Raw genomic sequence first — 26,011 nt, 5'->3', positions numbered from 1 at the left:
TATAATGTAACACCGATTATATATTTGTTACATCATTGTCACATGAAAAAATGGTAGAATTTGACGAATTAAGAAATGTTGGTATAACAATTTCTATATAAATAAGTGAGATCCCCTAAATTGCTTTCTTTTGACCGTTTAAAAAAATGGACCCTCAAAAATATAATGGAAATATTCATCCAGACGAATGGATAAGCGATCTTCAAACTTATTTTAATATAAAACAAAACTTACAAGACTTGATAAATATAAATGCTGTTAATATAAATATTGTTATATCCTTAGTAGATTCCACCATTAAACTTCCAACTGGAATTGATAATATTGAAAAACTTCGTAATGCACTTAAAGAAGATATTACCTTTACGGTATTTAAGAATACAAATAAAAGAAAATTACAATCATTAAAATATAATCCTGAAAGAAAAGGTGGTGATACTTCAAATTTTATTTCAACTTTTCGTAAATTATGTTATAACGCTGAGATTAATGATATAGAAGAACAAAAAAAATTTCTTTATAAATCACTTCCTAATAATCATTTCAATTACTATGTTTCAAATGAATTTTTTGAGAAAATGAAGAATGTAAATTCGATTAATGAATTAGTTAAAAGATTTGAAGAAATTGTTTTAGAAGAATCGAATTTAATTAGAAATGGATCTGTTGTAGCTTTAAAACATGTTGCAACAGGAAAATATTTAAGTTCCATTAAAAATTTATGTTATACAACTGGAAGTCGGAAACAATTGGTATAATTTTTACATCGCAACTTCAAAAAAATTTCTTTAATCGATTTTAATATAATTTTAATAGGATATAAAGCTTTTTGTAGGAAGTTCAGAGCCAGTTCCAAATTCTTTATGGAAAATTGAATTTGGTAATGAATTGGCTACTTATGCGAATAATTCTATAAAGTTACAACATGTCTTGTCTCATAAATTTCTTGGAATATATTATTATTATTATGACAATACCAGTCGTTACTATATTGGAGAATATTCCAAATCTCCGTCAACCAATTATACAGAAGGTAATAAATTAAAATATACTTTTACTTTTATTTATTAGTTAATATTAATATTTGTTATTTTTAGTGAGTTGTTATAATAACACTGATCACAGTCATAGATATTGGAACGGAGATTGGATGTTTAATCATAGTAAATTAGAAAATCATCAAGGGTTTTTAAAATCAAATGATATTATTAATCTTAATATTAAGAAAATTTATGCTAACAATGAAGTTGAATTTTTACGTAGTCATGATATTCAATTTACTATTGGGAACGATGTTTTCCAAGAAGTTGTTTGTCATAATGAAAGATTAGGAGGAAATGATGAAGTAAGTAATTTTATTTGATTTTATTTATTTAGATTCATATGAGTATTAAATCTTTTCTTTCCCTTTAGTGGTGTATTGAACTTATTCACGAAGTTAAAATTTTCTAAGCAACGTTTCCGATACATATTTTGCCTTTAAGTTGTTCAAATGGATAGTACATATCTTTTAAAAAAGGCACTTTCCACAAATATGAAATTGATAATGAATTTCGACATTATATAACAAAGTACGTTAAGACCGAAAATTTAATGTTTAATTATAACAAAAAATTCAAGACAACATTGTCCGCAATACATAGTTCAATATTATTTATATTTATTATAATATATTACTTATGAAATTATAGTCAATATAATTACTTATAGTGAATACGCGTCAGTTATTGATATTCTCAAAAATATTATTTCTCTAGGCTAAAGTTGAGAATGTCATTTCTGACTTTTATATGTATTTTACATATGTAGCGCCCGCAAGACTTTTACTGTATTCAAGCAATATTTATTATATGTAATAAAATTTATGACGCGTTTTACATTATACCATTCTTGATCCAAATAGCCATGTCGAAATGAATTAGTACACCATCGAATTGTCGTAAAGCAATTTGATTTTACAATTTAACAATTCGGCAATTCGAAATATGGTGGTGTAATTGGCGTAATACTAGTTATTTTACACTGCCGAACTTGATTTTAATTCAGCCAGTATTCAACCCTGTCACGTACAGTAGCTATAAATAAATTTGTCATAACAGGTAAAATTGATATAACAGTTTTAATATCGATTACTTGTAAAAAATTCGGTTTTTTTCTGAGCGAACTTACCATTTACTAGTTAAAATCAATGGATCCTCCAAAATAGTTGGAAATACTCATTAAGACGAATAGATGAACGATTTTTCTATTTTAGTATTAAATACAACTTACAAATATAAATGATGCTAATTAATAAAACTTCCAAACGGGAGTTGATGATTATGTGCACTTAAAAGGAGATATATACAAAAATGTTGCAAACATTGAGATGTAATTCTGAAAAAAAGTGGGAACTAGTTCATTTCACCAACAATCATTTCACTGACAGTTTTGAAATCTTATCCTAATATTATCCTAACCCTAACCTTAACCCTAATTTCCTTACCTAACTTGCTAACCCAACTCTAATTGTCGAGATGTATTATTGTCGGCGAAACATTTATCTGCAAAATAACCCTGTCGGCGAAACGTCTGTCGGTGAGAATGCGATTATTGGAGACAAAGTGGGTTAATTTAATAATATAATGTATGTTATTTATTTATGTATGAAGCGCCGTACTGATCAAAAATCCCGGGTAGTACGGCGCTTCATAATAATGTAACACCGATCATATTGTTACATCATTGTCACATGAAAAAAATATATAAATAAGTGAGATTCCTTAAATTGCATTCTTTTGACCATTTTAAAAAAAAAATGGAACTCCAAAAATATAATGGAAATATTCATCCAGACGAATGGATAAACGATCTTCAAGCTTATTTTAGTATAAAACAAAAGATAAATGTTAATTTTGCTATATCCTTAGTAGATTCCATTATTAAACTTCCAACTGGAATTGATAATATTGAAAAACTTCGTAATGCACTTAAAGAAAATATTTTCTTTACAATATTTAAGAATACAAATAAAAGAAAATTACAATCGTTAAAATATAATCCTGAAAGAAAAGGTGGTGATACTTCATATTTTATTTCAACTTTTTGTAAATTATGTTATAACGCCGAGATTAATGATGTAAAAGAACAAACGAGATATCTTTATAATTCGCTTCCGGATAACTATTTTAAGTATGTTTCAAACGAATTTTTTGAGAAAATGAAGAATGTAAATTCAATTGATGAATTAATTAAAAGATTTGAAGAACTTGTTTTAGAAGAATCGAATTTAATTAGAGATGGATCTATTGTAGCTTTAAAACATGTTGCAACAGGAAAATATTTAAGTTCCACTAAAAATTTATGTTATACAACTGGAAGTCGGAAACAATTGGTATAATTTTTACATCGCAACTTCAAAAAAATTTCTTTAATCGATTTTAATATAATTTTAACATAATTTAAAGGTTTTTGTAGGAAGCTCAGAGCCTATTCCAAATTCTTTATGGAAAATTGAATTTGGTGACGAATTAGCTGCTTATACAGATAATTCTATCGTGCTACAACATGTTAAATCTGAGATATTTCTTGGTATGTATTGTGTTAACACTGGCTATGGATATGATTATTGCAAATCTCCGTTAAATAATTATACGGAAGGTAATAAATTTAAAATATGTTTTTATTTGTAAATTAAGATAATACCAGATATTAATATTATTTTTTTTAGTGAGCTGTTACGGTAACGATCGTTATTTTACTAGAAATTGGAAATTTAATCATAGTAAATTTAGTAAATTAAAAAATCATCAAGGATATTTAAAATCAAATGATATTATTAATCTTAATATTAAGAAATCCTATGATAACCGTAGTTATACTATTCGCCACGGACAAGTTGAAGTTTTACGTAGTCATGATATTCAATTTACTATTGGGAACGATGCTTTTCAAGAAGTTGTTTGTCATAATGAAAGATTAGGAGGAAATGATGAAGTAAGTGATTTTGTTTGATTTATTTTATTTAGTTTCGTATAAATATTAAATCTTTTCTTTCCATTTAGTGGTGTATTGAACTTATTCATGAAAGTTAAATTTTCTAAGCAACGCTTCCGATACATATTTATCTTTAAATTATTCAAAAAAGGCAATTTCTACAAATATGAACTGATAATATTAATAAAATTTAAAATTTTGAGATTATATACTTACGGATGCGATTAATAATTTATTAGTTAACAAAAAGTACGTTTAACAGTGAAATTTAATGTTTGGTTAGATCAAAAAAATATAACATTATCTGCAATATAAAATTTAATATCAGCAAACACTTGTATTATATTTATAAGCATGTGACCATGAAAAAAATAGTAGCCTGGATTTGTTTCTGGGTTGCACATGACCTGTGCACATGATACGGATATTTCGATCGCAAAACAATTTGTATGTATCATCGGCAAAATAAATGTTTAAAAAAAAAACTTATTTTATGCATTTTTAATTTATTATAATAAACTACCAAGGTACTATATTTTACTTTCTCTTTTGCTAATAGATTGCGTATTTTATTTGTCAATATTATAATTGTTGGTAGATTTTGTTCTTAAATTATTTTGATACTTTACAAATACCATTAAACATGCCACAATAATATTCCCAATACATTGTATTATGGTTCAAATCTAAAGATGGTCATCGGTCCTAAAGACCACGGTCTCGCGGTCCTGCACCTTAAAAAGACGGACCGGTCCGTCTTGATGTAGGACCGCGGTCTTTCGATCCTGTAACACGTACAATAAGACCGACGGTCTTTTTAAGGACTGCAGTCTTTTTAAGACCGATCAGTCTTTTTTCTTTTTTCAAATAAAAAATTTTTCTATTACTTTACTAGGAACAGTCTTCCTTTATAAATGAACATTAATTGTATAAATTTATAGGAACCATTCCAGACGTATATTATAAGCAAATAACATGTATAAAGACGGATTTATTATACTTTATTAACGTTAATTTTCTTTTTTTCCTTGGAGGCAGGGAGACAGTCTTTTCTAGAAGTTTCAATATGCATTTAATAAATTATATATAAAGACCGATACAAAGACCAGGTCAGTCTCAGGACCGGTCCTACTGCGCCAAGAAAAAATGAAAGACCGCGGTCCGGTCCTACAAGTCCTGGGACCGAGTAGGACCTGTAGGACCGATGACCATCTTTATTCAAATCTCTCCAAGTTCTTTGTAGTTTGGCGATTTTTTAGTACTCTAATATCATTTTCCAATAATTTATAATTTGGGCGAATATTTTTTAACCATAGATGATATTTTGGCTTATTATTTAATTCTTTAGTCTTGAGATGTAATAGAGAGAATAAAAATTATTATTAATCCTTTACAAACCTTATTTTGTAGTTGATATGAGTCATATGACACGTCAACAATTTTTTAGAAAATAAAAATAAAAATAAGAAGGATCGGTCAGATCAATAAAAAGTTTATAATTACCGAAAATAATCAAATAATCATCCGGATCATGTGTGTAACAATTCTTTTATTATGTTTGGTGGAGGATTAAGATCCGGCTACCAGATTTTTCAGAATGATATCTCCTGTCACATACAAAAATTGGAGTAAATTTGCCATAATGGACAAAATTGAAATACTCATTTGGACGAATAGACGATTACAAATTAATAAATGTAAATAATGTTACATCATTAGTAGATTCTACCATCAAAACTTCTAACCGAGAATTGGTGATTATGAATAATTAAAGATATTTCTTTAAGAATATAAAAAAAAAGGTGGTAACGCATTATGTTTTATTTTAACCTTCTAATGCTACAAGAGATTCATTTCTAATTAGATTTAATTTATACACTACTCTTCATTTCCCATAAAATTCACTTGAGATACTATAGGGAGTTGATATTCAATGATTCAATGGTTGTTTTGTTCATCTATATCATTTATTTTAGTATTATAACACGTCAAAAATTTACGCAACCGGAAGAAAGTAGTATAATTTATATAAAATTTTTTGGTTGTTTTTTGAGCAAACTTGGTATTATTTATGGAAAATCAAAATAGAAAAATTCAATTTAATTAGTAACTTACAAGATTAGATCTCATTATAATATGTTATTATGATTATGGAACGAACCAACGTGATAAAATGGGTTAATTTAATAATAGTCTACTTCAGAATTTATTGATCGTGATTTTTGATCGGTTACACTGAAAATTATGACCAATAAATTTTAACTGTAGAATGATCAACTGACCGTTCAACGTGAACCACCAAAAACGTAGGTCGTTTTGATCGAGTAGATAAAACATACTGACGGAAATAAACAAAAACAACAAAACACTAACTAATTGGTTGGTTAATAGTTTATCACGATCAATCAATCATCTGCTCAAAATTGAACTTTAATCGCAAATTTTGGTTGGCTGAAGTAGACTAATATAATGTAACCGATCATATTATTACATCATTGTCACATGAAAATGATAAATTTGACGAATTAAGAAATATTGGTGTAAAGATTTCTATATAAATAAGTGAGATTCGCTTAATTCACCATTAAAAAAAAATGGACCTCCAAAAATATAATGGAAATATTCATCCGGACGAATGGATAAATGATATTCAAGCTTATTTTAGTATAAAACAAAATGGTTTTATTAATTTTGCTATAATATCCTTAGTAGATTCCACTATTAAACTTCCAACTGGAATTAATAATATTGAAAAACTTCGTAATGCACTTAAAGAAGATATTTCCTTTACAATTTTTAAGAACACGAATAAAAGAAAGTTACAATCATTAAAATATAATCCTGAAAGAAAGGGTGGTGATACATCAAATTTTATTTTAACCTTTCGTAAATTATGTTATAACGCCGAGATTAATGATGTAGAAGAACAAAAGAAATATCTATATAAATCGCTCCCGAATGACTATTTTGATTATGTTTCAAACGAATTTTTTGAGAAAATGAAGAATTTAAATTCAATTGATGAGCTAATTAAAAGATTTGAAGAACTTGTTTTAGAAGAATCAAATTTAATTAGAAAGGGATCTATTGTAGCTTTAAAACATGTTGCAACAGGGAAATATTTAAGTTCTATTAAAAATTTATGTTATACAACTGGAAGCAAGTTTCAATTAGTATGTGTTTTATAATTGTAACTTCAAAATTTTTTTTTTTTTTAATCGATTTTATATAATTCTAATATGATATAAAGGTTTTTGCGGGAAGCCCAGAGCCTGTTCCAAATTCTTTATGGAAAGCAATATTCGATGATGAATTAGCCACTTATACAGATAATTCTATGATGCTACAACATGTTAAATCTGAGAGATTTCTGGGAATATATTGTGTTTATAATAGCTATGGATATGATTATTGCAAATCTCCGTTAAATAATTATACAGAAGGTAATAAATTTAAAATATATTTTTATTGTAAACTGAGATAATATCAGATATTAATATTATTTTTTTAGTGGGCTGTCGTGGCAACGAAGGTTATTTTACTAGAAATTGGAAATTTAATCATAGTAAATTAAAAAATCATCAAGGATATTTAAAATCAAATGATACTATTAATCTTAGTATTTATCGTACTCAAGATGGTCGAGTTGAATTTTTACGTAGCCATGATATTCAATTTACTATTGGAAACGATTCTTTTCAAGAAGTTGCTTGTCATAATGAAAGATTAGGAGGGAATGATGAAGTATGTAATTTTATTTGTTTTATCTTTATTGGGTTCGTATAAAATATTAAATCTTTACTTTCCTTTTAGTGGTGCATTGAACTAATTCGTTTCTAAGCAACGTTTCCGATACATATTTTGCCTTTAAGTTGTTCAAATGAATAATATATATCTTTAAAAGGCAATTTTCACAAATATGAAAGTACGTTAAGATCGAAAATTTAATGTTTAATTATGACAAAATTTTAAGATAACATTATCTGCGATACATGGTTCACTATTAATATACAAGTTTACGTTTACTTATGAAATTATAGTCAATTATAATTACTTATAGTAGACTACGCATCAATTATTGATATTCACATTATTATTTCTCTAGGCTAAAGTTGAGAATATTATTTCTGACTTTTTTATGTATTTTACATATATAGCGTAGCGCTCTTATATTGCATTTAAACAATATTTATTATATATAATAAAATATCATATTACACGTTATATATCATTCTTAATCCACATCAAATTATCGTAAACTGTCATAAATCATAAATCATAATGTAGTATAATTCAATTCGATTCGACACTAGTACACTGTGACGGTGTGGTGTAATAGTGCCGTAATATTTTGATTTTTGGCACTACTTGATTTTAAATTGAAATCATCTCGTTTCTGATTTTTCTAGAACTTGCATTTGTTGGGTTTTCTGATAGTTTGGACGTTGAGTTTTATCTATCATTCTCATAATTTGATCAAAACATAATTCAAAAATATCAAACGTTTGCTCTACAATAGTTGCCTAATGAAGATCATCCTTTTTTATAAGCGAGTCGTTCGAAGTAAATTTCGTATTAGGCAAAATTGATGACAATTTTTATATCAATTATAAAAACTCGTTTTTTTTTATTTTTTGAACGAATTTTCCTATTTAGATAAAAAAATGGATCTTCCAAATTATGATGAAGATACGAATAGATGAATGATTTTTATTTTAATATTAATCACAAATTGACAAATATAAATAATCCTACATTATTAGTGAGCTTCACCATCAAACTTTCAATCGGGAATTGATAATTACAAGCAATTAAAGAATATATTTCTTCAAGAATACAAAAATGTTGCAAACATTGAAATATATTCCCAAAAAAAAGGTGGTAACGAATCATATTTTATTTTATTGCAGTTACACTGTTACAGTAGAACAGTTCTGAAAAATAGTGATAATCTTTCTAACAATAGATTATTTTAATTAAATTTGAATTTCCTAAAATAATTTCTTCGAATTTTTTGATTAATTTACTAATTAAGTTTACACTCTTCATTTTCTCATAAAATTCACTTGAGATATAACTAAAATGATTATTCGGAAGTGATTTACAAAATATATTTCTTTATTCTTCTATGTCATTATTTTAGCATTATAACACGTCAAAAATTTACGTTACGCAGCTGGAAATTTTTTTTGGTTATTTTTTGAGAAAACTTGGGTTTTTATAGGAAATCTAAAGCCTGATCCAGATTCTCAATTTAATAAAAAATTAGTAACTTACAAGATTGATCTTATTACTAATATGTTATTATGACATGACTTGATAATATGGGAGGAATTTATAAATCGAACTATCACGTGTCAGATACTTTTTATACATGGGTCTAGGGTAATAACCTGGAGTCTAGGATAAATTCTCCTTTCGTATAATTGTAAAGTATTTTATGCCTGTAGCAATTAAAATTTTTAATTTTTTATTCCTTCTTATTTGATTTTAATTTTGATGGATCTTTTCGTTTTGAATCTTTTATTTAGATTAAAAAGATTTGTAGTTATGTGATTTCATATTATTTATACTGTATTCATGATTGTAAAGTAATTTTATTATAAAATATATTTTGGTTAATACAAATTTTATTAATATTCTTAAACTTACACAAATTTACAGTATATAGAAATTTTATATATAATATGGATTAAATTATATATTTATATAATTATTATTTAACTACATCAATTTATTTTTAAATAATTCTATCTCTGCATAGCTTTACATAAAATATTTGCGTAAATATTGATTTGACTATATATCATATATAATAATTTTATATCTGTATAAACTTTACATAGTAAATATAATTTATAGAAATTACATAAACTCTATAAAAAATATAACTGCTGAATTGATCTGATGAAAAATTTTTTCGTTGTATATTTGCGCAAAAATGTTGATCAAACGGTTATGAACTGGCCTGTTATTTAAGAGTTGGAGGTAACTAAGCTCATTATTTAACAGGACCCAAATATTTAATTTACTACAATATTTCACAGAAAGTTTCACTTACTTGTACAAGTCGAATAAAGGATTTACTAACTAATCCTTTACCCTTTTATATAATTTGCAGCTTCTTAATTTACCACATATAAAGATCAAAAGAGGGAACATTTTGCATTAAATTATTAAAATTTTCGGAAAAAGATAGCATGTAGTGATAATAAGATGTTACATATGCGAATCAAGTGGACGTGAAGAATCTTTTCACCTCGAAATAAATTTATAAATCACTCCTGAGTAATCATTTTGATTATATTCCAAATGAATTTTATTGAGAAAATGAAGAATGTAAATTAATATTTTATTATCATTATGACAATATTGACAGTATATATATTCGTGATTATTACAAATTACAATTTTCCGTCAACTATTCATACAAAAGGTAATATAAAATTAAATATATTTTTGTATATTAGTTAGTTTTTTAGTGAGTTACAAAAATGTTAATTGATGGAGAGGTTGGATAGTAAATTAGAAAATCATTAAAGTCTGATGATATTATTAATCTTAGTATTAAGAAAAGGTGAATTTTTACGTAGTCATGATATTCAATTTACTATTGAAAACGATACTTTTTAAGAAGTTGTTCGTCATAATCAAGAATAGGAGAAAATGGTTTTGAACTTATTCACGAAGTTAAAATTTTCTAAGCAACGTTTCTGATAAATGTTTTACCTTTAAGTTGTTCTAAAAAGGCAATTTCCATCAAAATATGAAAGTGATATTAATAGAAATTATATACTTACTAATGCGATTAATAATTTAATTAGCTAATCAATATCAGCAAATATAGTTTAATATAATTTAATATCGATTGTATTTATGAAATTATAGTCAAATATAATAATTACTTATAGTATACTACACATCAATTATTGAAATTCCTATAATTTTCATACTTTCGAATATTATTTCTTTAACCAAGATTGAAAATATTATCATTTCTGATTTTGTATGTGGCATTTTAAATATGAAACGCTACTGCGAGCTCTTATATTTGTGAATCCATTTATTACTATGAGTAAATTAATTTTAAAAATACAAACAAAAATACGTGTTTATCCAATATTCAACTTAATTGATAATTAATATTCTATTATAATTTATTAAAAAATAAACGCTTAATACATGTAGTTTGATAATCCTTGTAATGCAATTTGATTCAAAATTTTGATTAATTTTCGCAATTCGATGGTTAATAATTGGTGTAATAGTTATATTACATCACATGATGTATGACACCTAAGAATATAAGATATTAGTTAGTAGTGTGAACATTTTATTTAGGATAAAGGAAGGTACATAGCTGATTCTTCATATTAGAACCAACAGACCTTTACCAACTACAAACTTAAGTCAAACTTAGGACACCTCAGAAAGAAAGAAATTATACCAATCTATCCAAGTGGTTCTTACTGTCACAAAATGATACCATGCTACCTAAGTGGTCCCTACTGTCATGGTCCTTCAGGATACCACTGTTACAGAAAGATAATACCATGCTACCTAATATATGGTCCCTACTGTCATGGTCCTTCAGGATACCACTGATGCCTAAAGTCCTAAGCCCCCTAAGTTTGCAAAATAAAAAATACACACCTTTTTCTTTAAATCCAGCCCAGTTTCTTAGACCAAAAAAGTATGAAGAAGAAGCAATAATGATATCCAAGGTATAGATATTAATTTTCCAAAAATTGCAAAAAATGTTGGATTTTCAAAAAAATGAATCACAAAAAAAAAAATAAATTACAAAAAATATTGTGCAAAAAAATAATTTTGGTAAATTGAAAAATAAATTGTAAAAAATATTGGATTTGAAAAATAAATTGCAAAAAAATATTGATATTGGTTTGAAGAAAAAGTAAATTGGAAAAGTAAATTGGAAAAAGTAAATTGCAAATTGCAGGTCTTTAAATAAAAAAAAAAACTGTCTTTGCATGCATGAATAATATTGCATCATCTTTATTGATATTCCATCTTTTAATAATTATGCATTGATATCACAAGAATGTAGCTTAATTTAGAAATAATAATAAAAATTCATATAATGTCAATTTTTTTTTTTTACCAAAAAAAGAAAACAAAAAATCTTACAAAAAATTAATAAATATGACTCATATTGATTTTATATGATCTTTCTATATTTTTCATTATTACTCATACATAGATAGTTACACATTTTTTTTAATCATATTGTGTTTATAGTTACACCAATATCTTTTATAATGATTGATAATAATGAAATAATAGCTTATAGTTATGACTAATAATAGATTTCTAATGTTCCATCTTTTTTTCCGTAAAAGGCTCATATTTCTGGAATTAATAACCTTATATCATGGAATTTATCGAATTATTTACATTTTCCGTTAAAGGCACGGAGTTTTTACAGAAACAACGGATAAAATTTTTATAGGGGTGATAATAAAGCTCAGCCACGTGATATTCAACCAATAATATCTCCTAAACATAACCCAAATTCCAAACCAGAACATATATATTTCACTATAATCACGTGCCCGAGCTTTTTTATGGTGATGTGGGAAAGTCCACGAAGTTATATAACACATAAAAAAATTGAAGTAAATTTAGCCGTATTAGGCAAAATTGATGTGATCGATTACCTATAAAAATTTTCCATCTGCCTTAAAAAAAAGATTTTCAAAATATAACGACCTTCAAACTTACAATCAAAAAGATTATTATAAAGATAATTCTTTTTTAATTCTATGTCATTTATTTTAACATTAGTTCAAGTTCATTTAAAAATTTATGTCATGCAAATGGAAGACCGTTATAGTTTTTTATATTGCAACTTTAAAACTTTTTTTTTTTATTTTTTATAGTTAATATTTGATGATAAGATTGATCTGTCATATGAACATTATGACTTTAACGTTAATGTGACACTGATTACATCATTGTCACATGTCAGTAGATTTAGGTTCTAAATATAAATAAACGAAATTCTCAAAAAAAAACTCGCCATTCTTTTCGACCATTTTAAAAAAATGGATCTCCCAAAATATAATGGAAATATTCATCCAGACGAATGGATAAATGATCTTCAAACTTATTTTAATATAAAACAAAACTTAATAAATATTGATATTGTTATATCATTAGTAGATTCTACTATTAAATTACCAACTGGAATTGATAATATTGAAAAACTTCGTAATGCACTTAAAGAAGATATTTCTTTTACAGTATTTAAGAATACGAATAAAAGAATATTACAATCATTAAAATATAACCCTGAAAGAAAAGGTGGTAATACATCAAATTTTATTTCAAACTTTCGTAAATTATGTTATAACGCTGAGATTAATGATGTTGAAGAACAAAAAAAGTTTCTTTATAAATCACTCCCAAATAATCATTTTGATTATATTTCAAATGAATTTTATGAGAAAATGAAGAATGTAAATTCAATTAATGAATTAATTAAAAGATTTGAAGAAATTGTTTTAGAAGAATCGAATTTAATTAGAAATGGATCTATTGTAGCTTTAAAACATGTTGCCACAGGAAAATATTTAAGTTCTGTTAAAAATTTATGTTATATAACCGGAAGCAGGTCCCAATTAGTAAGTTTTATAATTGTAACATCAGTTTTTTTTAAAAAAATCGATTTTTACTGTATATAATTAATGTTATAAATAAACAAATTAGGTTTTTATAGGAAGTTCAGAGCCTATTCCAAATTCTTTATGGAAAATTGAATTTAGTGGCGAATTAGCTGCTTATACAGATAATTCTATAAGGTTGCGACATGTCAAATCCGATACATTTCTTGGAATACTTTATTGTTATTATGACAATATTAGCGGTAGAAGTATTCGTGATTATTACAAGTCTCCGTCAACTAATCATACAGAAGGTAATAAATTAATATATTTTTGTATATATTTAAAAAGATAATATTAATATTTATTATTTTTAGTGAGCTGCAGAAGTGGTAATGATGGATACTACTGGAATGGAAATTGGAAATTTAATCATAGTAAATTAAAAAATTATCAAGGATATTTAAAATCAAATGATATTATTAATCTTAATATTATGAGAGTATGTGATGTTAATGGTAATTATATTCAAAATGGTCAATATGAATTTTTACGTAGTCACGATATTCAATTTACTGTTGAAAATGATACTTTTCAAGAAGTTGTTTGTCATAATGAAAGATTAGGAGGAAATGATGAAGTAAGTAATTTTATTTGATTTTATTTTATTTAGATTCGTATAAAATATCAAATCTTTTCTTTCCCTTTAGTGGTGTATTGAACTTATTCACGAAGTAAAAATTTTCTAAGCAACGTTTCTGATATGTATTTTCCTATAAGTTGTTTAAATATCCTTTAAAAAGGCAATTTCTACAAATATGAAATTAATTTTAGTATTATACTTTTATAACGTGATTTAATTTTTTTTTTTTTTTTTTTTTTAATAGTAACGCATTTTATTAATTATTTAAAATTTACAAAAATTTACATAATTAGTTTAAAATACTTAGAGCTTGACATAAAATGACTAACCCTATAACTAATCATTTTGATTATATTTCAAATGAATTTTATAAGAGAATGAAAAATGTAAATTCAATTAACGAATTAGCTAAAGAATTTGAAGATATCGTTTTAGAAGAATCAAATTTAATTAGAAAGGAATCCATTGTAGCGTTAAAACATATCGCTACAGGAAAATATTTAAGTTCAATTTCGAATTTACGTTATACGACCGGAAGCAAGTCTCAATTGGTATATTTTTTATGTCGCAACTTCAAAAAATTTTTTTAATTAATTTTAATATAATTTATAATTCAATTACTAGGTTTTTGTAGGAAGTTCAGAGCCTGATCCAAATTCTTTATGGAAAATTAGTTTTGGCAGTGAGTTAGCTACTTACACTGATACTTTTATAACTCTACAACATGTTAAAACAAATAATATGTTTCTTGGAATAAATCATGGATATATTAATGATTATGGTTATTATGGTTTTTGTTATAGCAAATCTCCATCAAATAATCACACAGAAGGTAATAAACTGGTATTTTTATTTATTTTGTTTGTTTACAATTATAAATTAATATTTATTATTTATATAGTGAGTTGTGATAATTCCAATGATTATCGTAATGGATATTGGCTTAATAATTGGAAGTTTAACTATAGTAAAGTCGTAGATCATCAAGGATATTTAAAGTCAAATGATATTGTTAACCTTAGTATTACGAAATGTAATATAAACGACGGTAGGTTTCAAGATAATCAAGTTGAATTTTTACGTAGTCATGATATCCAATTTGCTATTGGAAACGATACTTTTCAAGAGGTTGTTTGTCATGATGAAAGATTGGGAGGAAATGATGAAGTGAGCAATTTTTTTTATTTTATTTTATTTATGTTAGTACAAATATTAAATCTTTTTTTTTTTGTTTATTTAGTGGTGCATTGAACTTATTCACGAGGTTAAAATTTTCTGAGCTGGCATAAAACAATTATCAGTCGAATTTGTATTTTCTTATTTTGCTATATAAGTGAATTAAATAAAAGAATCGCTATCGTTATTATTGTTATATGAATGATTTATACAAAGTTAATTAGGGATTCTTTGAACATCGAATTTGTATAATATCAAATTTTGAATAAATTTATGAATAATTTATTTTAAACTTTTCATTTAGTATATTTATTACGCTAACACAAATTTCATGACGTGAACTTCAAATATTTCATGCAAATTTTCACGATAATTTATGTCGGAGCCGAACTCATAATAGCATTCAAACTTAAATAATTAGTTCACAACTTTCAAAGAAAAAAAATCTTATAGCTCACTTCCCATTTATAACCAATTATGAGCAACCTTCACGTCTTGAAGGGAAATCGAAGCTTAATACAGTATCAATATAGTCTTATTTACACGAAAAAATTAATATATGTTTATTATAAAAAAAGAATTATTTCTATATAGTTAATTATCTTTTATTCGTTTATTTATATATAATAAAAGAAGAATCTTTATGGTAAATTCATATTTAATAGTCTATCATCGAATATCGAATGACGCAGAAATTACGAATGTTTGCGAAACCCAAAAATTTAGTTTTTTTTATGAAATGACAATAAGTAATTATAAATTTTTTTTTTAAAAAAAACTCAAGACCAAATTTATTTTTTGGAATTTAGTATAAATTTCACCATTGTATTTTTATTATCACTCACCAAGCATTCACGGGAAAATCTCCCAAATAAAGTAAATAAAGCTGACTTTATTGTGGCACAGTTATTATTAAAATATCCATGATTTTGACTCTCATTTTGAAAATTGCTTGTTTCCTATTCTATCATTTGAGGAACCAGAGACTTAAATAAATTATTATGAAGTTTACAATTGATAAGCATATTTATTTTTTATTTGTTGACAATAACATCTCTATTTTTGCTGTTATTGAAGGCGCAGCATTGTTTTTTTTTATTAACTCGTAAATGTTTAAACCTATTTAAGCCACTAAACTAAATTAATATGTAGAATCCGATCATCATGTTGGGTTTAATTGTGACTTTTATATATTTGGCATATACATGAAGGTCACTTACACTTGTACACTTATTTATTTTTTTATTTATTTTTATTTTTTTTAAAAAAATTCGTAAAAAAAAAAAATTTATTATTTGTAATTTATAAAACAAAATAGAAAATAATATTTTTGCCGATTTTGCCGTAGTTTATAAAAATTTTTTAATATATATAAATAAAGTACAATATTTATTTTTCTTTAAAAGAATAATCATATTTGTTTTTTTTTTAAAAAAAAAAAGAAAATGGATCTTCCAAGATATGAGGGAAATATTCACCCAGACGAATGGATATGTAATATTCAAAAATTTGATTATTATTGGAGGGCTAAATATGGTTTAGGATATTTGGATATTGCCATATCATTAGTGGATGCTACTATTAAACTTCCAGATGATATTTTTACCGGAGAAGAACTTCGTAATGCGCTTAAAGAAGATATTTCTTTTACAATATTTAAGAATACAAATAAAAGAAAATTACAATCATTAAAATATAACCTTGAAAGAAATGGTGGTGATACTTCAAAATTCGTTTCAACATTTCGTAAATTATGTTATAATGCAGAAATTGATGATATAGAAGAACAAAAAAAATATCTTTATAAAACACTTCCTAATAATCATTTTGATTATATTTCAAATGAATTTTATAAAAAAATGAAAGATGTAGATTCAATAAATGAATTAGTTAAAAGATTTGAAGATATTGTTTTTGAAGAATCAAATTTAATTAGGAATGAATCTATTGTAGCATTAAAACATGTTGCAACAGGAAAATATTTAAGTTCAATTAAAAATTTAAGTTATATAACTGGAAGCAAGTCTCAAATGGTTTGATATTTTAATATCTTTTTTATTTATTATTTTATTTTTTTTAAAAAAAAATGACGGGAATATTTAAATATTTAATTAAAAATTTTATATTAATAGGTTTTTGTAGGAAGTACAGAACCTGTTCCAAATTCTTTATGGAAAATTAAATTTGATAAGGAATTAGCCACTTATCCTGATACTCCTATAAATTTACAACATATCAAATCTGAAATGTTTCTTGGATTAAGTTTTAATCGAAATACTCATTATCCTCATAATTATTATTATCTCAGGTCTCCTTGTACTAAATATACGGAAGGTAATATCCTTTATATATATATCTATCTATAAGAGTAATTAAAATAATTAATGTTAATTTATTATTATTATTATTTTTAGTAAGTTGTAATGGAAATGATAAAGATTGGATATTTAGGCATAGCAAATTCGAAAATTATGATGGATCTTTAAAATCAAATGATACCATTAATCTTAGCATTAAGAAAACGAAAGTTATTAATGACAAAGAAGAATTTTTATCTAGTCATGATATACATTGTTCTATAGGGAATTATACTTTTCAAGAAGTGGTTTGTCTTAGTGATAGATTGGGAAGAAATGAAGAAGTGAGTGATTTTATTTGATTTTTGTTTTAATTGAGGTTCGCATAAATATTTAAAATCTTTTCTTTCCATTTAGTGGTGCATTGAACTTATTCACGGAGGAAGTTAAATTTTTTTTCGGTATATGTACATAAAATATTTATTTGATTTAGAGATATTAATACACTTTTTAAATTGTTATTTATAATATAATATTTTATGTATTATTTGTTGAAGTTGAGATATTTATTAATAATTGAATCAGGTTACATGTTTTACAAGTCATAACAACGCTTTTTTAGTCTAAGATGAATAGATCATTTTAGACATAATTTGAATCTTTATCGTACTAACGTACTAAACGAGATATATGATGTGATGTATAGTTATCGGGATGTCACGACTGTCACGTGGCGATAAATATGATAAATATTTATTCCAATACAGTAATCACGTTTACATACATATCTGATATACAATTAATCTGTCATATGAAATTTGTCCAAAATTGGCATGAGATTTACAAATTGGGTATATAAATGAATGCGATTTTAGCGGTTATTGTTCTATCATTTTTGCGGTTATTGTTCGTCGAAGAAAAAAATGGATTTTCCAAAATATGATGGAAATATTCATCCAGACGAATGGATAAATGATATTCAAAAATACGATTCTTTTTGGAAAGCCAGATACGGTATAGAATATTTTAATACTGCTGTGTCATTAATAGATCCTATAATAAAATTACCAACTGGAATTGATAATTATGAAAAGCTTCGTAATGCACTTAAAGAAGATATTTCTTTTATAATATTTAAGAATACAAATAAAAGAAAATTATTATCATTAAAATATATTCCTGAAAGAAAAGGTGGTGATACTTCAAAATTCATTTCAACTTTTCGTAAATTATGTTATAATGGAGAAATTAATGATATTGAAGAACAAAAGAAATACCTTTATAAATCACTTCCGAGCAATCATTTTGATTATATTTCAAATGAATTTTATAAGAGAATGAAAAATATAAATTCTATCAACGAATTAGTCAGAGAATTTGAAAATATTGTTTTAGAAGAATCAAATTTAATTAGAAATGGATCTATTGTAGCGTTAAAACATGTCGCTACAGGAAAATATTTAGGTACATTTGAAGGTTTAAATTACGAGACTGGTAGCAAAAATCAACTGGTATATTTTTATTTTGCACGCTTCAAAAAATTGTTTTTTTAATAAATTTTAATATATGTAAATTTAATATTTTAAACAATTTAGATTTCTGTACAAAGCTTAGAACCTGATCCAGATTCTTGGTGGAAGATTCAATTTAGTAAAGAAATAGCAACTTGTACTGATACTCCAATAACCCTACAACACGCAAAATCCAATGTTTTTCTTGGAATATATTACTGGGGTGGTTATTATTATATTTGTAATAAATCTCCATCAACTAATCACACGGAAGGTAATAAACTAATATTTTTGTTTATCTTATTTATTTACTTTGATAACTAATATTTATTATTTTAGTATTTTGTATAAAATCTAATTATAATGTTAATATGTGGTACGTCAAGCACAGTAAATTAGAAAATCATCAAGGATATTTAAATTCAAATGATATTATTAACCTTAGTATTAAGAAATGTGATAACAATGGTAATATTCAAGATGATCAAGTTGAATTTTTACGTAGTCATGATATTCAATTTACTATTGGAAACGATGCTTTTCAAGAGGTAGTTTGTCATAATGAAAGATTAGGAGGAAATGATGAAGTAAGTAACTTTATTTAATTTTATCTTTATTGAAGTTTAATGTTTAGGTACACTCATTAGAATATTGCTTTAAGAGAGTCAAATAAGAGACTTGAATTTCCGCTTTATTATATAAAATAATCGAAATGATGAGTATTAATATTTTTTTAATCTTTCTTTTTTAGTGGTGTATCGAACTTATTCACGAAGTTAAAATTTGAATTGAATTGGACCGCATGGAAAAATCTCTCTAGTTTACAGGGTGGACACGAATTTATTTTACGTAGGGTGAATTGATAAATTTCATTGAAAATTATTTAGTATATAATCTATAAAAATTTATTCTAGTACGCTTGTTCTGTTAATCATTGAATATATTAATATCGAATTGAATAAATTATAATAAATTAACAACATAAAAAGAACTATATGACTTCTGTCGATAAAATTAACTAACCGATCAAGTTGCAATGTCGTGAACAGTGAGCTTCATATATACAGTCGATATAATGAATTTCACGATAAAGCGATTTTTATATATAAACATATAAAATTCGTTATATTGAACTTATAAATTTCGATATAGCGATTTTTTTCAGTGAACCGGAGGGTTCGTTATGTCGAGTTCTGACTATATTTTCATATTTGAATATTTTATTGTTTATTTTTAGGAAATAAAGAGTCCTGTACAGACCGTGAACCGGATCGAGATGTTGAATACTTATTATTTTTTGTAAGTTCTTATTAATTTACGTGTAAGTCTGTAGTATTTGTTCTTTCAAAAGAATGAAGTATTTATAGATTAGTTTTAAAATTCTTAATTTAGCATGATAATTACAACGAAGATAATATCAATCAAAAGAACAAAGATAATGCTATTGTGATATATATAAATTTCGGCTAAATGAAAAAATCTCAAATTAGATATTGACTAAACTAAAATAATATATAAAAAATCCCCCGAATTATTTTATGTGATACACATGTATGTATGTAACACGTCTCCTTGATTTAATATTGTCTTGTCTGCGTTGATCGGCGAATGATTATGATAATGATTTCATTATTATAAATAAGAGCGATTTTTTTCTTTTGTAAAAACTCATATTATAAAACATCTTTAGTATCTTATTCTTGTATAATTACAAAAAATGATAAAAATATCAAAATTCACTAAATCTATTACAATTTTCAAATACAATTTAAATAAAATGAACACTAAATGTAAAATTCATTTTGAGGGAAAATATAGCTCTCAACGAATTTATGTTATATTCTCCTATAACGAATCATCTTGAATAAAATTGGTTCTTCTTTGATCGTATCTTGATCAAAGAAAAAGACATGCGTCGAGCTATAGTTGTTACGATAAATTACTAGATTTTATTCATTCATTTATTTATTTATTATCCAATTAGTATTTTTCAACTTTTATCTGATGATTTACGTAACAAATATAATTATAGAATAATTTACAAAATAAAGATGCTGATTGTAATATTTTTGCAACAGTTATTCATGTCTTTCATATTTTTCTCTTAAGTTCCCCCTGTCGCTTATAGTTAATTTACTCAAAGGTCCTAATATTAATACGAATTGAATTTTTATCATTTTATTTTTAAAATTTTCGTTTCGCCCCTATAAAAAATTTTTCAGAAAAATGAGCACGTGTCTGAGTTTCTTTGGAATAAAAACTAGAAAAATGATCATTTATCGGAGCTTTTTCCAGAATTTTTTTTATAGAGATCGTTTTGTCGTAATTTCTTTTTATTTTTTATTATTTCAATATTTTTTTTTTTCGTTTTCGATCATTAGAATAGAATTTATTTATTAATAAAAAATTTTTTTACCGAAATACTAAATGACTAAATAATGAAGTAAGGTATACCATATTATATCGTATAAAGGGATTATGGTAAAATTGGTGAATGATGACGTACGTTGCATAAGCATGCTATAATTTCCAAAATAACGGTTGGTATACTAATGATAAAAATGATAAAGCTCTCGTTAGTAAGTTTAAATTTCATTATAAAACTGTCAATTGGAATTAATTTAAAAAGGTATCGGGACATTTCTCCGAAAAATAATCTCTGACCTGATAATGCTGTATAATGTTGACCCTATTTTTCGGCAAAACGTTCTTTCGACGAAATGTTCCACAACCATTTAAAAACAACTATATTAATAGTTATTATGGAGTTAAAAAACAAATATTTTAATATTTATGTAAAAAACTTACTATAAGAAAAAAAATTCTGGAAAAAACTCCGATAAATGAACATTCTTTTTAGTTTTTATTCCGAAGGAAAAGCTCAGACACGTGATCATTTTCTGAAAAATTTTTTATAGGGGATTATCATAATAGCGAAATTAATATATTTTTGGTTTGGTATATTTATAAAAAAGAAATCTTGACGTAATCGTTTGAAATCCAAATTTTTTATTACATTTATGCAGTAAAAATTAGGGAAATAAATGAAATAAAATAAATTACCATTCTTTTAAATTTTTTTTTTTACTTAACTTATTCACGAAGTTAACAGCAAATAAACTAGGAAACGGAAACCGTTGTAAGTCCGGAGCGAAAATATAACTAAAATTTGCGATTTCATTGGATGACGTCATGTGAGGGACAGAGAAATTCACGTGATTGATCATTTTTCGTAGTGGCGTAGTCATTATAAGACATATATAGTCCTTCGCTTTGCTCCGGACAATTATTTGTGTAATAATATATGTGATCAATCAAATACTCGTAAAAATAAACGTAGGATGTATTTGTACCATGCAAACAAATCATATATGCTTACACTAGTTCGTTTGAGTTGATGAGCAATTAAAACCAAAAATTATTAATTTAGACAATAGCATTATATGTTCTATTTCATGTCCTTAATCTTTGAAACAAAGGATACCTAGAATTATTTTCAAAAATAAATAATTATAATTTTTGTAATATTTTTTTTTCCTTTTAAAAGTTTCAAACTCAGTCTTCCGAATTTGATTTTTTTTAATTAACGCATTAATAATTTTGTCGGATAATTTCTTATACTTGTTATTACTAATTAATATTGTAAATTAATTTTGAATTCCAAAAAGAATTCCCTCTATTTCATATGTTAGAATATTGCAAAAGTAGAAGCAGATCTTTTTTTAAATTACATGAGAATCCCCGATGATACTAACAAATACTAACAACAAATCCGATACTCACAATTGACGATCCTGGGGTTATTTAAAAAATTATATCTTTATGAGACAAAAAAGTACATTATGACCAATAAAATCAATAAAAATTGATAATAAATAAAAAATAGTTATTGGGTAGGAGAGTTGAAATATCACCGAACTGTGAAGCAGTTCAGATGATATTTTAATCACCATACCCTTATTCCAAGATCATGTTCCATATAAAATGCATAGTAAACAATAGTTATTTTACCTATAAAAATTAATATTTGTGATATTTAGTCTAAATGACGTAATGCGTCAAAAATATCAAACTAATCAAAGATACTTTACGCAGTAATAATTTATTTAAAAAAATATCAGTATTGTATGTTAAAAACGACATGATCCTATTTGGCTGCATAACAAATAATATTTTGTTTAAAAATAAGAAAATTTGTTATCGAAATTTTAATAAATCATTTTTTATATATGTATTTTTACTTTTATGATAATCATTAAAATATAATTGTTGAATCTTTCAGGATTTGTAGTAAATCCAAATACAATAATTTATTCTTTGTTAACTAAATAATAATTTAAATATAATAAAGTTCAAAGTACAAAATTTACATAAAAAACATAAAAAGAATTTATGATAAATTGGTATTACTGTTATTATTGAATATGTAGTATTATTTTATTATAAAGATTTTATGTAACTAAAACATAATCCAGTTATCACTCTTTCAAACAAATAAAAGCCTGTGCCACTGAGAACCTTTGCAGATTGAAATTGATTATTACGCAATATTTATAATGTCAACATAACACACACATAAAAATCATAGAAGCCACCGTACTACATAAGCCATTTGGGCTATGGCACACAGCCATTTCTGAATAGATTTTATGATAAAATTTAAATATAAATAAGATGCAATTTTATCCTTTATAAAACTCTTACACTTTAAATATAAATTTTATAATTAAAAAATATTTATAAAATGTAATATAATAAATCTTATTAACCAACTTATAAATAGATGATGTCAAAGGCATGATAATTAGGTTACATATTTTTTTAAACAATAAAGAGTCTATAATTTAATATGGTTTAATTAATTCTTTATTTATTTTACCCTTGATATTTTTTTTTTCAATACAAACCCAAAACATACTATCTAGTTTTTAATAATTTATTTAAACTGTTTATTCTACATTTCAAAAACCATAAATCATTTAAAGAAAGAATAAATCAGAAATATTATAGATTCATTATATAATGTGTTTTAGAACTACTACTATTCCCAGACATATTTACAGATGGGAAAGGCCACTTTCATGATACTATTCAATAATTTTGGTAATTTTATTATATTATATTCCATTGAACATATCTTGTCAAAATTGTCATCCTTGGAGAGATCTTGCAGATAAAAAGTGATTTTGATAAATTGGGTATCACAAATATTGGAATTAGAATAAAGCTAAATAGAAAAGCTAAGCAATATTGTAAATAGAATTATAATAAAGTCTAGAAGCCTACCAGTAGTGATTTTCACTGGTTTATTTATTTTTTTTCGCTAAAGATAACTTATTGCAATTAGGAGTTAAAAATAGACTAGGTAAACATGACTTTATCAGACAGGACTTGCAGATAAAGTTGATCAACTGAAGAATAAATCTGGTGACCAAGATTTGATATCAGTAATCAATTAATGAAATTAAATTAAAATATATATAGATGAAGTTCAGTGGATAGAGTAAAAATTCATTATTATTGGCCACAGATGTTTAATGATGTTTGCCAATATATATGAATGTGTGATGAATGTCAATGGAAAGATAAAAATTGATATACTGAACCTTTACATCCTATAAAGGTTGGTCAACTCTTCGACAGATTGGGAATGGACATCGTAGGACTACTCTAAAGATAGTATTGGAGATATTTCAATTCCATAATTTCATTGCTTCAGCATTTACTCTTCAATGTCCTTAAGGTACTGGAATTGGCTATATTTAAATTAGATCCAGAGATCATTCTTCAAGGATCAACATGTTTGTACAAAAGATATCAACTACACTAAAAATTTTTTCTTGTTATTTTGGCATTCTGATAAAAAGTTTTGTTGTCCATTATATGCAAGGCTAGGAGAATTTATACTTTCTGTGAGATAATTCAGAATCAATACGAATCAATACATAAATATTTGGGAGTTTGAGTGATAGGATCAATGTTCTGTTGCTATTATAACCAGAACAATGTCTCACAAGTACTCATGTCAGTGGCATACTCTGATGAAAACATGGATTTTAGTTGGAGTATTTGCATTATTCTTTCAGATATCTGTGATATAGCTATTGTAGAGTTGTATAGTAGTTGTAAATAGAAAAATAAAGATAAATTAGTACTTTGGTTGCAAGAAAAAAGCTAATATCAGGAACTACAGATTACATTACATGTAGAAACCTATTTGGCACATAATGGTTTTCTTTACTGGACTTGGCAAGCAGATTTTGGCAGGTGGAATTAGACACTGGTGACCACAAAATCAATGTTATCACTAAATTTGAAATGTACAAATTTACCATATGCCATTCATCTGTAAAATACTTCCATAAATAGCCGTGTTTAAGTATGTTATACAGTCAAGCAGCTTGAAAATATTTAGAGAAATCGAAAGAGCTGAAAGAGCTGGAAGAGAGTGAGAAAGAGCATGAGAAAGAGAGTGAGAAAGAGCATGAGAAAGAGCATGAGAAAGAGCATGAGAAAGAGAGTGAGAAAGAGCGTGAGTATGTGAATGCTCTGCTACATTATTCCAAAGATTAATGGACATGGTATTGCAAGATATTCTTTGGCTAATAAATATAGTGTTAAAAGCTTTTGAAAGATTTGAATTGATAGAATTAAGAGTAATTTTAGGTATTAATAAACAGCAAAAATTTAATGATACTATTTGGAGTTAATACTAATAAATGATTTGAATTCAGTTGAATATGAAGTTAAAAAGATACTGTACATGTGATGACAATATATTATAAT

General features: G+C 25.4%; 7 protein-coding genes across 8 annotated transcripts; all 7 read left to right on the top strand.

Moving 5' to 3' along the window:
- Positions 1-146: 146 nt before the first annotated feature.
- On the top strand, positions 147-1,452 carry OCT59_013642 (uncharacterized protein; the record flags this gene model as incomplete). Its single annotated transcript, XM_025330100.2, has 4 exons — positions 147-752; positions 817-1,033; positions 1,098-1,345; positions 1,414-1,452. The coding sequence occupies 4 exons, from the start codon at positions 147-149 to the stop codon at positions 1,450-1,452; spliced, it is 1,110 nt and encodes a 369-aa protein (XP_025184689.1).
- A 1,345-nt stretch (positions 1,453-2,797) lies between these two features.
- OCT59_013641 (uncharacterized protein) lies at positions 2,798-4,184 on the top strand (the record flags this gene model as incomplete). Its single annotated transcript, XM_025324735.2, has 4 exons — positions 2,798-3,373; positions 3,447-3,639; positions 3,710-3,975; positions 4,044-4,184. 4 exons carry the CDS (start codon positions 2,798-2,800, stop codon positions 4,071-4,073), a joined length of 1,065 nt encoding a protein of 354 aa, XP_025184690.1. The 3' UTR covers positions 4,074-4,184.
- A 2,385-nt stretch (positions 4,185-6,569) lies between these two features.
- On the top strand, positions 6,570-7,815 carry OCT59_013640 (uncharacterized protein; the record flags this gene model as incomplete). The annotated part of the gene is made up of 4 exons (XM_066141649.1): positions 6,570-7,148; positions 7,226-7,418; positions 7,487-7,719; positions 7,789-7,815. The coding sequence occupies 4 exons, from the start codon at positions 6,570-6,572 to the stop codon at positions 7,813-7,815; spliced, it is 1,032 nt and encodes a 343-aa protein (XP_066001769.1).
- A 5,225-nt stretch (positions 7,816-13,040) lies between these two features.
- Positions 13,041-14,347, top strand: OCT59_013639 (uncharacterized protein; the record flags this gene model as incomplete). Its single annotated transcript, XM_066141648.1, has 4 exons — positions 13,041-13,619; positions 13,705-13,912; positions 13,976-14,238; positions 14,309-14,347. The coding sequence occupies 4 exons, from the start codon at positions 13,041-13,043 to the stop codon at positions 14,345-14,347; spliced, it is 1,089 nt and encodes a 362-aa protein (XP_066001768.1).
- A 214-nt stretch (positions 14,348-14,561) lies between these two features.
- OCT59_013638 (uncharacterized protein) lies at positions 14,562-15,520 on the top strand (the record flags this gene model as incomplete). Its single annotated transcript, XM_025330101.2, has 4 exons — positions 14,562-14,792; positions 14,866-15,073; positions 15,143-15,408; positions 15,482-15,520. The coding sequence occupies 4 exons, from the start codon at positions 14,562-14,564 to the stop codon at positions 15,518-15,520; spliced, it is 744 nt and encodes a 247-aa protein (XP_025184692.2).
- A 1,342-nt stretch (positions 15,521-16,862) lies between these two features.
- On the top strand, positions 16,863-18,164 carry OCT59_013637 (uncharacterized protein; the record flags this gene model as incomplete). Its single annotated transcript, XM_025314674.2, has 4 exons — positions 16,863-17,450; positions 17,550-17,751; positions 17,832-18,058; positions 18,132-18,164. The coding sequence occupies 4 exons, from the start codon at positions 16,863-16,865 to the stop codon at positions 18,162-18,164; spliced, it is 1,050 nt and encodes a 349-aa protein (XP_025184693.2).
- Positions 18,165-18,602: 438 nt separating this feature from the next.
- OCT59_013636 (uncharacterized protein) lies at positions 18,603-20,210 on the top strand. 2 transcript variants are annotated; one of them, XM_025314675.2, is made up of 4 exons: positions 18,603-19,225; positions 19,310-19,499; positions 19,565-19,812; positions 19,977-20,208. In XM_025314675.2, the coding sequence occupies exons 1-4, from the start codon at positions 18,638-18,640 to the stop codon at positions 20,010-20,012; spliced, it is 1,062 nt and encodes a 353-aa protein (XP_025184694.1). In that variant the 5' UTR covers positions 18,603-18,637; the 3' UTR covers positions 20,013-20,208. The 2 variants fall into 2 exon arrangements, with proteins under 2 accessions (XP_025184694.1, XP_066001767.1); XM_066141647.1 differs by having other exon boundaries at positions 19,310-19,812; positions 19,977-20,210.
- Positions 20,211-26,011: the final 5,801 nt, after the last annotated feature.

This window comes from Rhizophagus irregularis, chromosome 21, assembly GCF_026210795.1.
Source record: "Rhizophagus irregularis chromosome 21, complete sequence".
In the NCBI taxonomy this organism is placed as follows: domain Eukaryota; kingdom Fungi; phylum Glomeromycota; class Glomeromycetes; order Glomerales; family Glomeraceae; genus Rhizophagus; species Rhizophagus irregularis.
This window is presented reverse-complemented; position numbering and strand designations above follow the sequence as displayed.

Bases quoted from the DNA above. Each gene is read 5' to 3' on its own strand.
- OCT59_013636 (XM_025314675.2), top strand. From the start codon at position 18,638: ATGGATTTTCCAAAATATGATGGAAATATTCATCCAGACGAATGGATA. The intron at 19,500-19,564 runs GTAATAAACTAA...TTATTATTTTAG, and splicing joins ATCAACTAATCACACGGAAG to TATTTTGTATAAAATCTAAT. The intron at 19,813-19,976 runs GTAAGTAACTTT...TTTCTTTTTTAG, and splicing joins GATTAGGAGGAAATGATGAA to TGGTGTATCGAACTTATTCA.